Genomic DNA, 17,104 nt, shown 5'->3' with positions numbered 1-17,104 from the left:
CACTTCCAACAAGATCATTCTGTCAGAAGGATACCTAGGAAGCCTGTAGGGTTCGGATTGAAACCCATGAATCCTGAGGTATGTGAAAGTGGGAAACTGAATATACCACGATCCATATTTCTCTATCAGCTCCATTGCCTCTTTGGACAACCTCTTGTGGACTCCACCCTGTAGCATCCGCGTGATGTACATTGTGAATACATCATTCACTCTCTTGTAATCTTCAACTCTATACATGGTCAACTGTGGATAGCACTCATAACTTCTGAATTGTCTTTGTCCATTCCCGACTTCACCTCTACATATCAATCCTTTGTATGTAACAAACCGTGCAAGCAGGTATACCAAGTAGGAAGTCATGGCCAATGACTTGGACCGCTCCACATTCCTCAGCTGAAAGTCCAGATTGTCACTTATGATTCTAGACCAATTTATCAATGTTCCCTTTAGACAATCTTGGATGAAATGGAACATCCATCCATCATATATTGCACTCTACGGCATCCCCATCACTTGGTTAAGAAGGAATACTAAATCACTATATTCCTCTTTGAAATCTGTGCACATGAGTGTCTTTGGAGCCTTGGAATGATGAGGCCTAGGCTTGATCATCCACTCCTTATTCACCATAGTCTTACACGCATCCATCTTCTTCTTATGTCGGTCTTCATATTCATCTTTAGTTATATCCTTCATGTCTGCTCCACGTGGAATTCCAAACACCTTAGCAATCACATCCTCAACAAGGTAGGCAATGATGGCACCCTTAGGAGTCTTGATCATTCGGGAGCGAGGATCGTAACATCGTGCGCACTCCAGGATAAGCTCACTGCACTATATGGATTGTGGAAATCCAGCGGCTTGGAAAATGCCACTCTTCATAATGTTCACATATGCTAGGAAGGAATCTGGCTTCCAATTCTGAACATACGCTGTCGCATCTGGTTCATGTTCAGGAAATGCATGTTCGTGTCTGTAATCTCCTTCCATCTGGATGACATCTTGGATTCATGATAGAATCCAGTTTCAAGTATCTTATGTTGTTCTCTCCTTTCCTTGAGTCCGGACTTCGACATCGCACCTGTACGAAGCTAGAAGTTAGAACTTAGGAAAATAAAAATATTCTTGACAAAATTCCTGACTTCTCAATGATTTAGACTAATTAGAGTATGGAAATCAGGAAAATAATCCACACTCTAGATAGATTTCAACAATTTTATATACAAAATGTGACAAGGTTAGGGTATGAAACCCTCATGAAATTCATTAAAATCAACACCTCCTTATACTTAGAAATTATGCTCAAATTGAAGTGCAAAGGAGTATACCGGATCAACAATGACTAACGAAAGGTGTGAAAGGTTGTTTTTTCATACAAAATTATGTCCGAGGACACCTTCCGAAGTCAACAATGGCTATCAGCAAATCTGAAGACAACCTGCAACTATACAAATTAATCTCTCAAAACATGTTGCAATCACTCAAATATGCACAAATTCGATGAAAATCAATCTTGATGACGCAAGCAATCAAATTTGGGAACATAGGTATGGCTGGCAAAAGTTTAATTTTCTGAGGACAAGCAGCCAAAATGAAGTTGCAGATCTCTGTGGCAGCCCTCAAATGGTCTGAAAATTGACCAAAAATGCTCCCAAATGCAAATCGCCAAAGTTGGAGTTCGCTGGGCAATGAAAATCTAAGTCTGAAAATGGATGAACAGCCAACAATGGAGGTCGCACCAGCTGTAACCAAAGTTCCTAGACTCGGACTCGGCTCTGACTCGGCAAGGCTGATTCGACTCGTGACTTGGCTCGGACTCGGCAACGACTCGGCAAAATAAGAAAACCCTTGAAATTTAGAGATTTTTAACGATTTAAAACTTGTTTCATACACTCATTATTGAATTAAGCTTAAAGACACTATAACATCATCAAATAGAAGCTAATTTGATCACATACATAAACATACATCCATCAGATGCGTAGAAATGTAAATTGTAGCTGAAGGAATTAGAAAACATAGATATATAGAGTTATAAATGTTGTCCAATGTATAATATAAAATCCATGACTTCAAATGTTCCCAAACATATATCTAACTGTAAAGTGTAAAAAGAAACAAGTCTATGGCTCAGGCTCAGGCTCAGCCTCGTCTATCTGCCTCCTACAAAGGCGTCTAAGGTAGGTCCTGGATGACTGAGTAGCCATAGTCTCTGCCTGTGATGTGCCAGTCTGAGTAGCCATAGGTGCTGTGCCTGATCGTGCTCTATCCTCCTCTGCCATAGCCACAGCCTCAGCCTCTCTGTCTGCCTGGTCAACCCACTCAAGGTCCTCATCAGTGAAGACTGGATCGGTGGACTCAGTGAGCCAATCGGACTCGGGGTCGACTTCCTCTAGAGTGATCGGAGAGGAGTCATCGTCCAAAATCTGTCTGGTCCTGAGACGGAGGTTGTAATGAACAAAGACTAGATCATTCAACCTCTCCACAGACAATCTATTTCGCCTCTTCGAGTGGATGTGCTCGAACATGCTCCAGTTGCGCTCACATCCAGAAGCGCTGCACGGTTGGCTCAATATGCGGATGGCAATTTTTTGAAGGTTTGGGGTTGAAGGCCCAAACATTTGCCACCATCTATCTGAGATAAGGAAAAGAAAAAAACATTAGTCTCATTTCCAACTTTCAAGGTAGATTATAAAATGAAAAATTAAAATGCATGTCATAAACTTTAGAATTTTCTACCTGGCTGCAATTTTGTTCGACCCTCTTTGCACAATTGGCTGGCAAAGATTGCCCTTGATGCATTATTAAATGCATCCATCTCAAGAAGTGTAGCTGTGGAATCAGTGACCATCCGTTGTACTACTGAATATAGCCCGCTAAGAACCTCCTCATCCGCTTTGAAATCAGCACGGAAACGAAATGATGGATTGAGGTAATAAGCTGCTGCATGGATGGGCCTATGAAGTTGGTTATGCCATCTTCTATCAATTATGCCCCAAATGGGCCTATACTTATCCTCAACTCTAGCATATATGGATCTAATGGCCTCCTTGGCCCTATCCATGCCCTCATATATGTAGCCCACAGCGGGCTTCTCCCCATCAACAACTCGTAGGAGAACTACTAGGGGTTCAGTGACCTGCAAATAATGTTAAACAAAAATAGTTAACTCACAAGTGTGCATGAAAATAAGAAAAATTGCAAAGTTGCACAATGCAAACAAAATAAAAATATGCATATAATATTATAAATTTATAAGATTACCTGCACGATCTCTGCACAAGGGACCCAAAAACCTGGCTCATCAAAAATGCAATCTACTACATCCATCCCTGCAGTGGTCGTAGCATAGGATGAGGAAGTCCACTCCTCACCAACAAACATGCGCCTCAAAGATGCCTTTGATTTTAACAAGGATTTCAATGTGAGGAAATTTGAGGCAAATCTCGTTATACCAGGACGAGCCAACTCCCTTTCCCCCGTGTATTGCCTCATAATGCTAAGGACCAATGCATGATTGTAAATAAATTTGCATATATTCTTGGCCCTTTCAACACATTCTTTCACCCATCCAAGCTTACCTATATCCTCCAGCATGAGGTCAAGGCAATGGGCCGCACATGGAGACCAAAAGATTTTTGGGTGCCTCTCCATCAAAAGTTTTCCTGCAACAATTTTAAATTAGTTAAAGAATTAGATGTGAAATTTTACCATTAATATTTAAACGTTAAAAACTTAAAAGTTTAAAAGTTCAAAGTTAAAACTTAAAAGAAAACTTTTAAAGTTTACCTGCAGCAACATAACTTGCTGCATTATCCGTCACCACTTGCACCACATTTTCTTCCTCCACCTCATCTATAACTTCCTCAATAGCCTCACATAAGTATGCCGCATTTTTGACATGTGAGGAAGCATCGATGGACTTCAAAAACATGGTGGATCCTAAAAATAAAACAAATTAATTATCAATAAATTAGAATGTAAATTATTCAATTTCAATCACAATGCATATAGAGAAGTAAAATGATCAATCACCTCCGCTGGAAACAAGAAAATTTAGGAGTGTTCTATTCCTCCTATCAGTCCAACCATCTGTCATGATGGTGCAACCCTTCTGGCTCCAAGATTGGCGGTGGTCCTCTAGGTCAACTTTCATATCTTCCACCATTTCCAACAAGAGAGGGCCACTCAACTCAGTATCACTAGGGGCTTTAAACCCCGACCCACAAATGGTTACTGCATCAATCATGCCTTGCCAATAAGGAGACCTGTCACAAATTGAAATAGATTAAATAAGAAAAGTTCAATTTCAATTTCAACTTTCAAATTCTAACCATAAAATTTTAAATTTTAATTTAAAACAATCAAATAAAAAAGTACCTGGCTGCAATAAATGGAATGTTGCAGAAGTACCAAAACTTGCAAATTGCTTTTCTTCCTACATCATGGACCTCCTTGTTCCAAGACATGCTCTCAAGCGAGGGTTGTGCGCTAGGAGTAGTGCGTGGTACAAAAAAATTGTCTATCTTGGATTTTCGCACTCTAGGACCAAAAGTGTGACTAGGAGTAGGAATAGAAGTACTGGCATTAGCAGAAGCACTAGGACGAAAGGGAGGCATAGAAGAACCCTCTCCAACACAACCTATGGATGCAGTTGTGGATGTGGAGCCGGATGCGGATGTGGGTGGAGGGGAGCCAATATGACATAACTCCTCTCTTTGTCTTTTTTTTGTTTGCTTATGTATTTCAAAGTTTTCTAATAGGACGTAACAAAAACAGATTGCTTCGGGAGTTGCCTTGTCACAAGGCTTAGTATCATGACCACGTATGCCAGCAATATGATATTTTACTCTATTTATCCCCCCATGGTTAATTTCCTTACAAAACATACACTTGGTTTGATTTCTCTATCTACCAGGGAATTCTTCAGTGTATTTCCATGCCTCATCTTTTTGACCATGTTTCCTAGGTGGAGGATTAGGATGAGCCATTAGGAAAAAAAATTGTTTTCAAAACGTGAGGGCTGCTGCAATAAGACAATTTTACAAATCACCATTTGAGCATTGTGTTTGACAAAGTTTTAAATTTAAAATTTTAAACTAATTAAAAAAAATCAGCAAAGACTAATTTGTGCATTGTGTTTTTTCTTGAAAATTTTCAAATTTCAAAGAAAGAAATTAACAATTCAGAAAAATCAGCAAACCCTAGATTTTTTTTAGAAAAAATTATAAATACATGTATACAATTTTTTCAAAAAAAAAGTCTAGGGTTTGCTATGCTATTGTTCTATTTATGTCATTGTGATTGAATCATTGAAGTATGCAAGCAACAATATAGATTTGGAAAGCTGAAGTTAAAAAAAAAATAAAAAAAAATGAAAAAATCCATAATATAGAAAAAAAACCAACATAATCAATAAAAATTAAAACTTACCTCTTTCAAATTTGTTGACAAGTGTTTGAAATGAGCTCCTTGATGCTCTCAATGCAACTGTAGTGCTGCCTCAATGTGATTTGTGCAAGTTTTTCACCTCTTCCTCTCAGCTGGTTGCAAAACTATGGCTCTCTTTTTTCCTCTCTTCCTCTCTTTTTTCCTCTCTTCCACTCATAAAACTGAATGGCAATCCCTTTTAGGGTTATAACAAAGGCAAATGGCACAAAACATAATAAAAATGTGTTATGTTTTTTTTGTTTTAGCGTCCACTTTTTGCAAGCTGCGTCGGTCGGGTCACGACCCTCGGACTCGGCGAGTCAGGGGGTGACTCGCTGACTCAGCGAGTCAGGCGAGTCACACCCTGTGACTCGTCCGGGCCCGGGTCAGGGTCGCCGTGACCCGGCGGAGGTCACTCGGCCCGCTGACTCGCGTGACTCACCGCGAGTCACGGAACTCTGGCTGTAACAATGGTGTTAAAACTCAGATCTGGAGTAATCATAGCAGGTAGGGAGTGATGGCGACCACCAAACATGAAGGGAATCCACCAAAAAATGGCACCAAAACACTTGCAAACAAAATCGCCCTCCTCCAACTATGGCGCCACCTCACACAAGTCTGAAAATGCCTTCAAAATGTACCTCAATCTGCCAACCCAAATCTGTGAATAGAAAGCAAAAATGGCGGCATCAAGGAAAAATCGCCAAAGTTAGAGGTGGTAACCTCACACAAAAATCACCCCAAGCAAAAATCATGAACTTCACCCAAAATGGTGCTATCTCCAAAAAATTGTGGCACTATGGCATCAATGGCAGCCACCAAACATGTCGCTAAGCTGGAAAAAATGGTAATGAGGATAGTCTTCAATCAATCACTTCTCTTGGACATTCTACCAAAAATCGCCAGCTGGAGAGGAAATCATCCTTTCATGGATACACTTGGCAAACTTAGTAACAAAATAATGCTGGGGTATCCCCTTTTGAACTTGCTTTCACCATCAACTTTCACCACACAAGCAATGTGGGATAAAAAAACTTGTTCTTATACTTGCCTGGTAAAAACCGATTTGCTTCTAGAAGGTTGAAAACATTAAATGCTTATTGCAAATCATTAACTGTTTTTCTTTTATTTTAAATAATCCTTGCTTTTCATTTAAAAACAATTAAAAAGAGGCTCATTTTAAAAAATATTTCAAAATTTAAATCAAAATGGCCAATTGGGGAAAATCGATTTAAGTAGGGATTGAAAAATCCCATTAAAATCATTTAAAATCGTCAAAATATCCCCTTAGGGGAAAATCGATCCTAGTAGGGATAAAAAAAATCCCATTGAAATTCATCAACGTGCACAAAAATGGGGTCTAGGGGAAAATCGATCTATGTCTGGAATGAAAATTCCACTTAAAACTTCGTCCTTCAACACAAAAATGCCCCTTGGTGGAAAATCGACTCTAGTCTGGATGAATATCCGGACTCAAAAATATCAAAATCTCTCTCAATGAAAAATCACCTTGAGTCTGGAATGAGTATCTACACAAAAATCCTCAAAAAAATTGTCACAAAAGGCTTGGTGGAAAATCGACCTAGGTGTGGAATCAACACAAACGTCATCCGCAATCCCATCCATACTCCCGGTGGAAAAACGAGGGTAGTCAGGACAAAATCCTAACACTTAGCCAAAATTATAGCATTCCAGGGAAAATCGACCCTAGTGTGGATTCACAGTGGTGGAAAAATGGGGCAAGTCTGGATTTTAGGGGAAATCCATGTCCAGTTTGGATTTTGAGTGGGGGAAAATCATGGGTAGTCAAGAATATGAGGGGAAAAGCACCTCTAGTATGGATTTTCATCTGGAAAATGATGATTTTTCCACTCAAAACCACTAGGAAACTTCAAAACTCAATAAAACTCGACTGGACTTAGGCAAATTTACCAAAGATTTGAGCGTAACACAAGGAAATCTATCGGGATAAAGTGTGAAATCAACTTGAATAACTTCCTAGGAGCGAGAAAACAACTCCAAAAGGTCTTGAAACACTTTAGCACTTAAAATCATCGGCGTGGACGTTCAGAAAACACGTTAACGCTCAAAAAGGTCTACACTTGGACAAAACTAGGATCATTTAAAATCTCAACTTTATGTGCTTGATCCTATAACTTCAAAAACCCTAAACGACACTAGGCATGATCAAAACTCCAAGACTTGGGCGCAGGAAACACAAAATTGCCCACTAAGCTGCCAAAACCCTAACCTAAACACGCGGAAAGTAGGAAAAGAGGGGGTCCCCGTTAGCAATGGGGTGATGTGTGAAAAGGTCACAATAGTACCTTCGGTCCTCAACTCCCCAACAATTTTCTTTACAGGATCCTTTTGGAGTTGGAGATGTGGAGATACCCTTACCTATTTACTTCAAGCATGAAGCATGGCTTACTCCTAATCCCTAACTCTTTGACAATGATATGGTCATGAGGTATCTTGAATTGCCGAAACTTCAAAACTCTCACGTTTTACACTGTTCACTACCACCGACCTGTTAGCACGATCAAGGATGCCATTAATGACCCAAAAGACTCTACAACTACCCAATTGAATTTTTCCTACACACAATTGCTCATCTTTTAAGGGTGCAGATTCATATGTACTTCCAAGTCTCCAACAATGAAAAAATTAAGGTGCTCCATGCAACCACCAATGCGGTGGTGAATTTTTAATTCTTTATGGTTCTCATGCTAGCATCTGGCTATCAATTACATAGATCACCATTAATCTGGTAAGTGGTTTTGAAACTTCAGATCTCCTTTTGATTCCCATGCATGGATGAGGGCACAATACTATAAATACAAGTTCCTTCTTCATTGCATGAGTTAGTCGTTGTTGTTTTTAGTGGAATTTTCCAGCAGCAAGAGGATTTTAGGTTTTCAAACTTTGAATTTTTGGTTCTTAAGAGGACAATGTGACTTTTGAAGCATATGAAAGTTAAAAAACTGTAATGGCTGTTAGAAATTGAATGTCTCTAGGATTATCTATGTCTTCAGGGAAATTCGTAATCTCTTGTTCGTGTTTTGCTTGTTTCCTCTTATCACACTTGCTAATATGAATGTAATGTTTGATATGAGAAATGTAAGAACATTTTGGAAACATTGCAAACCTTTTAATGGCCATTTCTTCTTTGCATATGGATTTTTGTGGGACAATATTGGATGATTAAGTATGTTTTGTGTTTGATATCTTTTCTTTGATGCATTTGATGCTCATATTACTTCCTTTATGCTTCTATTCATTGTTTTTCGTTTGGTAAATTATGACTTTGTTACCCATTGGATAGGTATCAATCCTTGGAAACAAATGATTCAATCACACTCTTTAAAACAAACAAATCTTTAACTAGTTGTTTAGAGTTAGTCTTAGCATTTTTGCAATTCATGATTAAGCATTGTAAATAAGGAGCTAATTTCTGAACCTTACAAAGTGAATCATTTTGAGAATCATGTCCTTGTACCCTCATCTTACATTTCCTACAATGATGTCAATATTAGCCATATAAGAGGTCATTTGTACAGTTGGTTAGCCTTTAACTTAGTGACAACCTTTGGGTTTAAGCTTACATTGAATACAACTATAAACTCCATACATTGCACCATCTTTCAACACCTTCAGACCTGTTTAGGATATCTCTAGGGACACACTTCTGGGTTTAAGCTGATCTTGAAGCCTAGGAGATAATATCCACTCTCGTCAAATGGCCTTTGACCCTCCTTATCTTGTTGACCAGCCCTTGTTTTATCTTTTTGAAGACGCACCTTGGCTTTGAAGGTGAAATTTGTGTTCTAGGATTGTGGAGCATTTTTTTGACCCAACATAACACTTATTAGTTGTCCACATTATCAATTACAAGCACTTGATACACTGATTCAATAGTAAACACATCTTGATTTCTCTAGGGGCACAGTTGGTTCTATGTCATTTGGAATTGCTCCTTGTTTGACTATCAACACAACATCGCCTTCAATTTTGAGCAGCTTAGTCCCCATATCTTTTAGATTCTACAATTCGAGAAGCAAGGTGTCATACTCAGTAATGTTGGTGGTATAGTCAACTTGTAGGTATGAGAATGGATAAAACTTGCCCTTTGGAGAAATCGTATATTCAAGCTCCTGATGACACAAAATCATTGGCTTTGCAATGCCTATATGACAAACACTCTAGTGACATAACTTGTTAATGCTAGTTGAAGTCAGACTTACATTGTAGAGATTGTCATCCAAACATTGAAGTTGAGTTATTATGTTTTTGTTTAAGAATTTGATAAGTGTGATAAAAAAAGGTTGGCGTTGATCTTTGCATTAGCACCCGTCTTTCTTCTTGGAAGTAGCTTTGCATGCAATTAAGTGGTTTGCTTCTCTTAAATCTTGCACTATGTTTTTCGATTGTTAGTATTAGTTTGTTTAATCATCTCCTGTCATTGATGTGAATTTGTTGCTCTTTGCTTTAACCAATGTTAAACATTTGTTTTCAATTCTTTTTATTGTTTACTTGCAAATGCAAGAAACTTCGTTGTGAAATAAGTACTTTTACATCTTGTGCTCAATCTCCAAGATCAAAAGGATATCTCATGTTGCTCTCAAATCATTTCTTTTCATGCCAACTCTAGATGATAAATTTGTATAGTGTGCATAAGTGTGAGTGTGTTAATTGTTTTAGGTTTTTTAGCCGATTCAAAGAGAGTTTTTACCTCACATACTTTGGCTTGAGTTGTCCTAAAAAGGGCAAATTAAAATGGTAATAGTTATAAGCTATTGTCATGTCCCCTTTTTAGGACTAAAAGAATTAATAATATATTAAGTTGGGCCCAATCACTTTATTTTCAAGTGGGCAACTTACATAATATTTATGAGGCCTATGTATTGTTTAAAATTATTCTGAACACTTTATTCAAAATGTAGTTCAGAAAGGGCTTTTTGGATGTAATTTAAAAGTATTTGTAAATACTTGGAGGGAAAGTAAATAAAAATAAAAATAAAATAAAATAGAGGACCCAAAGTAGGTGCCCATAAAAGAGAGGTGAAAGTTCAAAGCAAATAATTTGATTGTCATTCAGTATTCCTTCCAATTTGGAGTTTGAGGCATTCAAGGATGAAAATCCTTGGTTTTGATTTCCTAAGATAAAAATTCCTCTTGTTTCATTATGGATTTGGGGATGAAAATCCTCATTTCTAATTGAGGTGATTCTACATCAAGGATCATAATTGTGTTGGAGCAATCTGAATTTGCAAGAAAATTTCCATATCAATGATATTGTTGAAGATTTCAGATTTTCAGTTTGGTTTTTGGTGATTTTCGAATTCTTGTCCTAGTTTTCATGTGTGATTTAGCTGTTTTCTGTTGTACTTGTGTAACAGTGGCAACATGAAGACATCAATGAAGTGTTCTTCCTATACTTCTGTGTGTTCTGATTGATCCTTGTGTTATAAGAATATTATTTCTTATTAAGGTGGTTAGTGTAATTTTCTTGCCGTACCAAATTTACCTGTACTTGTACTTTTGTACTTGGGCTGGGTTATTAGCAGCATGATTATATTCTGTTTGGATAGCCATAGGTATACCAGCAGAATTGCTGCATGTCTTGATCATATTGGAGGCTGTCAATTCATATTAATTTTGTTGGGTAAAGCTCCAAGTTGCTCACCAATACAAATCTTAAATTTTATACAAAAGGGGACAAAACCGGGTAAGTGGGGCCTAAAGCTACGAAGGCTATTTTTGTGTATTGAGAGGCATCACACCATATAATGTGGTCTAAAGGACATATTGAATTGCTGTACGTTATTGGGAATGCTTTGACTACCATACTCTCTATTGGGAATTAAGGTGTCTCAACCTTTGCAAGTTCCTGGAATTATTTATTTTGTTATTTAACATTTTCTCAGAGATAATTTGGACATTATCATATTTTATTTTATATAATATTTGTGCTCTAGCATAATGGGGCATTGGATTTTTTAGGTGGCGCTCCTTGCCAGGTGTTGGCACCTTGTGGTGTGTATAAGAAGTTGTAAGAGCATCTAATGTTGCTATGTCATGTAAGACACGGGGGTTACATATGACAAATTTTGTTACATGTAAGAGCATGATTATAGGGTGTTACAAAGTGGACCAAGTATCTTGACCCACTTTTGATGCATCATAGAGAATCTTATAAAATGTGAATGACAAATAATGAGTCAAATTTAGGTGTGGGTTGTGAGAATTCTTACCATGGTAGTTTTGGACCTTGTTGAATATTTTGTCATTCATGTCAAAGCTAGTCAGTGATTTTCTTAATTAGTGGCAGTTATATTTTATCCATGGTATTGTTGGGTGAACCGTGAAATAAACATCATCTGCTGGATGTGGTAATTTAGTGAGGCGATATGGTATGTTCTTAGTGTATGACAGCTGCAGGTGTCTGTATACTTTGACAGTTTCAGACTATGAGTGGGGTGGCTTATTCCTGACGACAGTTGTGTAAAGTCAGCCTTAAAAAGGGAATCATTTTGAATGCTGAAGTAATTGATAAATACCTCAGCCATTCCTTGCTTGTTTAGAGTTTATGGAGACGAGCATGTTTGCTGCATGTTAAGCTTTTGAAGTGTATTTTTCTGCTGTTAACTGCTGTCTTCATTTTTGGTGTGGGATATATTTTGGTTGTCTTTTCAACTTGCTAGAGATAAAGAAGTCAAGAACTATTTCAGCGGGATGTGTGTAATTTTTGTATGGTGATTGAAGTGCTCAGTGTATTATGAAAAGTGTTTATAAGTTTCAGTGCATTTGAGTTTGTGAAAACTGAAGTTGGTGCTTCGAGGAAAGTTGGTGCTCACTTATGTAATTTGGCTTGGTGCCCATTTCATGAATGAAAGCTATTGATCTACTGTGGTTTTTTACCCAAAAGGGTTTTCCATGTGAAATTTGGTGTTCTCTTTGTTGATGTTTGCTCTCTTTATTCTATCTCTTTGTTTATGTGGTTTTGTGTGTTTATAAGTTCAAAATACTGATTCACTCCCTCTCAGTATATTCTGTGTGCTTTTCACTTGTTTGGGCCCATAGTAAGCCCTCAGTATATTGAGGGCTTGAAATGGAGACTTGAGGAGTTTTTTTTATGTAGGTTTATGCTGTTGGTTTTCCTCTAAAGGAGCAAGATTAATACATTGATTTGATGCTTTGGAGTGGAGATTTTAACCCAAATGGGTTTTCCCCACATATATTGGTCTCTTCTTTTCTGTCTATTTTCTTCTCCTTTCATGTTCTTAAAGTATTAATCTACATGTTATATTGTTAAAATTTCTTAGATCTGATAGCTGCATTTTTTTTGTTTAAGGGTTAATGGTGGGAAATTAACTATGTTTATTTGGCCTTAAGGGCATAGTAGTATGTGCTTGCCTCAAGCTATAATGAATATTTGATCAAGAAAATCATGGGATATGTTGGGTATTTTTCCTTACACTCCCTTGGGGCAGTCATACATGCTGAGTAAATTTCTTTGTGAGTTTTTCTCGCTGCTATTTGTTATAACTAGCATTTGGGAAATTTTGTAGCATTTGGTATTGGGTAGCATTGTGAGTTTTCATTGCTGGATAAATAAATAAAATTGCTGTTCTGGATGCTACAGCATTACTGAGAATTTCAGATTCTATCATTATTTGATATGTTAGATTTTCCACTATTATTTGTTAGTGCTGTTTAATAATTTGATGTTTGTACAAGTTGATATAAAATCAGAAAAAACACAAAGCAATTGCATATTCCATAAAAATCCAAAAAGGGAAATTACAGCTATCATGGTAATAAAACCTAAAAACAAAAGCTTTCGGTTATTTAAAATATATTTCATTCCTTTATAAACATCTGTTAATGCTAGTTTTCACCTAGTCATTTTATACTGTGAAATTGCTGTTTTCGCCCTCTACAGTGGAGACTACAGTAATGAAACTGCATATTCCCGTCCATTGTGATGAATTCAGTTTCATAGAATAGAATTTGAGCAAAATTTCCTTTAACTTAATTCTTTGAATATAACTCTTAGATGCTTGCATTTTCATCTACAGTTTCTGCAAATGTCCCATATTTGTTGAATACAACATTGCATCTATATATTACCTCCACATGTATGGAGATGCAATAAGGGATAAATCTTTCTTGTCCATTAGGATTTTGTATATGAAATCAATCCAAACTATGGATTTCAGTACAAAATAGTTCAGAAGATTAGAGCATTGGGAGGTAGCTTTAGCATTCTAGCTAGATATTTTAATATTTAAACTTTTTGTTACCATTTTTTTTTCCTTGATCTAAAAAAATAAGATGTTCTTATTAGACTCTTATATGCAGGTCCCCTTTTTCTCACAAATGGATGATCAACTTATTGATGCTATATGTGAACGGCTAACACCTGCTCTAAGCACTGAAGGAACATATATTGTCCGGGAAGGAGATCCAGTGAATGAAATGCTCTTTATCATCCGTGGTTACTTAGACAGTGCAACAACCAATGGAGGTAGAACTGGCTTTTTCAATTCAATTACATTGGGTCCTGGTGATTTCTGTGGTGAGGAGTTGCTCACTTGGGCATTGCTTCCGAAATCCAGTTTAAACTTACCATCCTCGACAAGGACTGTTAGAGCATTGGTGGAAGTAGAAGCATTTGCATTGCGGGCTGAAGATCTAAAGTTTGTTGCAAATCAATTCAGGCGGTTGCACAGCAAGAAACTTCAACATACATTTCGGTTCTATTCTCATCAGTGGAGGACATGGTCAGCCTGCTTTATACAAGCAGCCTGGCGGCGTTACAAGAAAAGAAAGTTAGCAGCAGAACTTCTTAAGAAGGAGAGCTTCTACTATTATCAAAAGCAAGAATTGGAACCCAGTCATGATTTTGCTACTTCAGCAGATGATGCTAATGCAGAAAGCTATGGTACCCCTTCCACAGCCATGGCAGAAGTTCCTCAGAATAACCCTCTTCTAGGGGCTACATTATTGGCATCTCGCTTTGCTGCGAATACAAGGAGAGGGGTTCTTAGGACGAGGGCTATGAGTTCTCATGGTGCAAATGATCAAATGCCCAAGTTACAGAAGCCTGAAGAGCCAAATTTTTCTGCAGAGGTTGAGGATGAGTAATTTTTTTTATCGATTGTCACATTCACAACCAGGTGCCATATTTCATCTACAGCGAAACATTTAATCCTAACTCTGGAAACTAAAACATAAAGCTTGTAAATTTCTATAAGAGAAAGTTGTGCATTCTCTTGTGCATTGAATTTCTTGTGTTCAGTTTCTCGATCACATGGGTCTTGGTTTGTGTATTAAGTTGAAAGAATGTTTTTTCATATCATGTGTTCATCTAGCTTTGACAATCTACTCCCAATTTGGTCACAACTGTATTAGCACATGGGATATTTACATATGAAAGTTAAGTCTATGTTCTTTGCAAAGCATGCTAGTTTATGGGAAGAACACTAATTTTGTGAAGATACTAAAATTTAATTCTCATAAGCATTCGGAGGATCTTAGACATACAATCTGTATTAGTGCAAAGGAAATATTGCAATTTATTGAATGGATCCATGTCTTCAGCAAAATGACAGTGCATTGTCAATTCGGTGTAATTATTGACCAATGGTATGGATCTGTGATTTCAATCGACAATTCTATGGGGCTTTTCATTGATATCTTTGTTGAATTGATTGACAATTTTTTAGATGATGCTAATTGAGAGTCTCTTCTTTTAATTTCAATAATCGATATATTCGTTGATACAGGACTATGGAAAATGATAGCTGAGTCCAAGGGGTTGAGAATTTGAGCTCAATTGATTAAATCATTGATTTCTGAATATGGGCATTGTGGAGGCCCAAGTTTAAATCCCAATGGGACATCTAATATTGAATTCTAAGTTGTGACTCTTGGAGGCCCAAGTTTAAATCCCAATGGGACATCTAATATTGAATTCTATGTTGTGACTCTTGGTCTTCCATAATTGGCTTCTAATGTGGAGGTGGTTTATAATAAGTGGATTTTAAAGTTGTGACTCTTGGTCTTCCATAGATGATTTCTAGTGTGGTTACTTGAAAGGAGCAAATATTAGTCGCAAGGTTTGTAATATTCCCTTAATATAAAATCATTAATTTAATTAATATTAATCATTAACTCCAATAAATGCCAATATTGGACATTTAATTAATTCTACCAACTACCCAGTAATAGCTATGTTACCCTCCAACCATCCAGATGACTTACTATAAATAGTATGTGACTAAATGCTCAAGAGACTTACTAAAATTAGTATGTACAAACAGAGCCTGAAAGACCTCTGGTAGGCAAACTACCAAACAATTGAATCTCTGAGATGGATAGTTGGAGAGTATTGAAATAAACAACACAAGGGTCGGCCAAAAAACCTTGAATCACCCACAAAGGGTCCCCTAATCACCACGTCAGCCCACGGGGACCACTAATAATAGGCTAACCTCTGAAAATAGTTGATGTTTAGGAAGGCACAAAAATGGGGACTTTACAGTCCACCCTCCCCAAAATTGCTTGCCCACAAGCAATTACATTTGTCAACTTTATATTAATACCAAATTCTCCAATCAATACCTGGATACCAAATTGATTTTAGATGCAAGAGTGGCTTCTGTTGCATTGCTCTGCTAGGAATATCATTAAATATCCATTTAGAGATGAATTGTGTTATATGGACTAGACAAATATCTATCATTTGTATGAAGTCCATCCACTCTAGGCAGCTAGTATAGTCTGGGTTAGCACTCAACAAATTGAAAATCAGACTTGCAAGAACATTGTTGCTGTCATAAAAGGGTAGAACCCCTTCAACATGCACCTGCCTTGGGCTGTAGTGACAAGGCCCTACCTCCAACTCCACCCAAACTGCTGCCAACAAGTTGCAATTTGAAAATGTGATGAGCAGCAAGGTAGGGCTGCCATCAACCATCAAGGTATAAACTAAAATCAAATGTATGAATTTTGAAATCCCTACTTCAACTTGCTGCCCCATGCGATATGCTTGCTTATTGTCCGGTTCAAAGCTAACCAGGTTTTCATTCTCCTATGCACCATAAAAATTGACAGCAACTTAAAGTAAGTGATATCATGATGTCCATGTGTCATATGTAACCCCCAAGAGAAATCAAGAGGAAACATTGCCAAAAATCTGGCACAAGTATTACAAAATGACATATTTGTTTTTCCACTCTTCATCACAGAAACTTGCATGCCAACACAACCAATGAAATCAAATGTGGTTGATAATTTGATGTTCACCATTAATGAACCACTCTTTGATACACCACTTTGAATTTCCCTTTCATCGGTGTCACTGTGCATTGCTGTCCCAAAGTGTATATCACATTGAAAATTATTCTTTTCAAAACTACTAGCTGACCCAATAAATATAAGATTGTTGATAATCAGATAATCAGATTCTTTGTATGTTTTGAGATTGGGGTAGCATTGTGCCCAATCACAGAATTATCCTCTTTATATGGGTATGTCAATGACCCTCTAACCACTGTGATTTGCAGCCTCCATGATCAAAATCGCTTGCACACAGAGAAATCTCTGAGCTATCAACAAAGGCATATCCTTCAACATCAGATTGGAAATTACATTCCAACTTGAAAAG

At 37.4% G+C, this 17,104-nt stretch overlaps 1 protein-coding gene across 2 annotated transcripts in view; it reads left to right on the top strand.

The window, feature by feature from the left end:
• Positions 1–14,894, top strand: part of LOC131033829 (protein CNGC15b) — a 143,227-nt gene extending 128,333 nt beyond the window's left edge. For both annotated transcript variants that reach the window (XM_057965120.2, XM_057965119.2), the window contains exon 9: positions 13,795–14,894. In XM_057965120.2, coding sequence (XP_057821103.2) covers positions 13,795–14,580 — 786 coding nt within the window. In that variant the 3' untranslated portion in view covers positions 14,581–14,894. The remainder of the gene's footprint in view (positions 1–13,794) is intronic.
• Positions 14,895–17,104: the final 2,210 nt, after the last annotated feature.

This window comes from Cryptomeria japonica, chromosome 5 (assembly GCF_030272615.1).
Source record: "Cryptomeria japonica chromosome 5, Sugi_1.0, whole genome shotgun sequence".
Classification (NCBI taxonomy): domain Eukaryota; kingdom Viridiplantae; phylum Streptophyta; class Pinopsida; order Cupressales; family Cupressaceae; genus Cryptomeria; species Cryptomeria japonica.
This window is presented reverse-complemented; position numbering and strand designations above follow the sequence as displayed.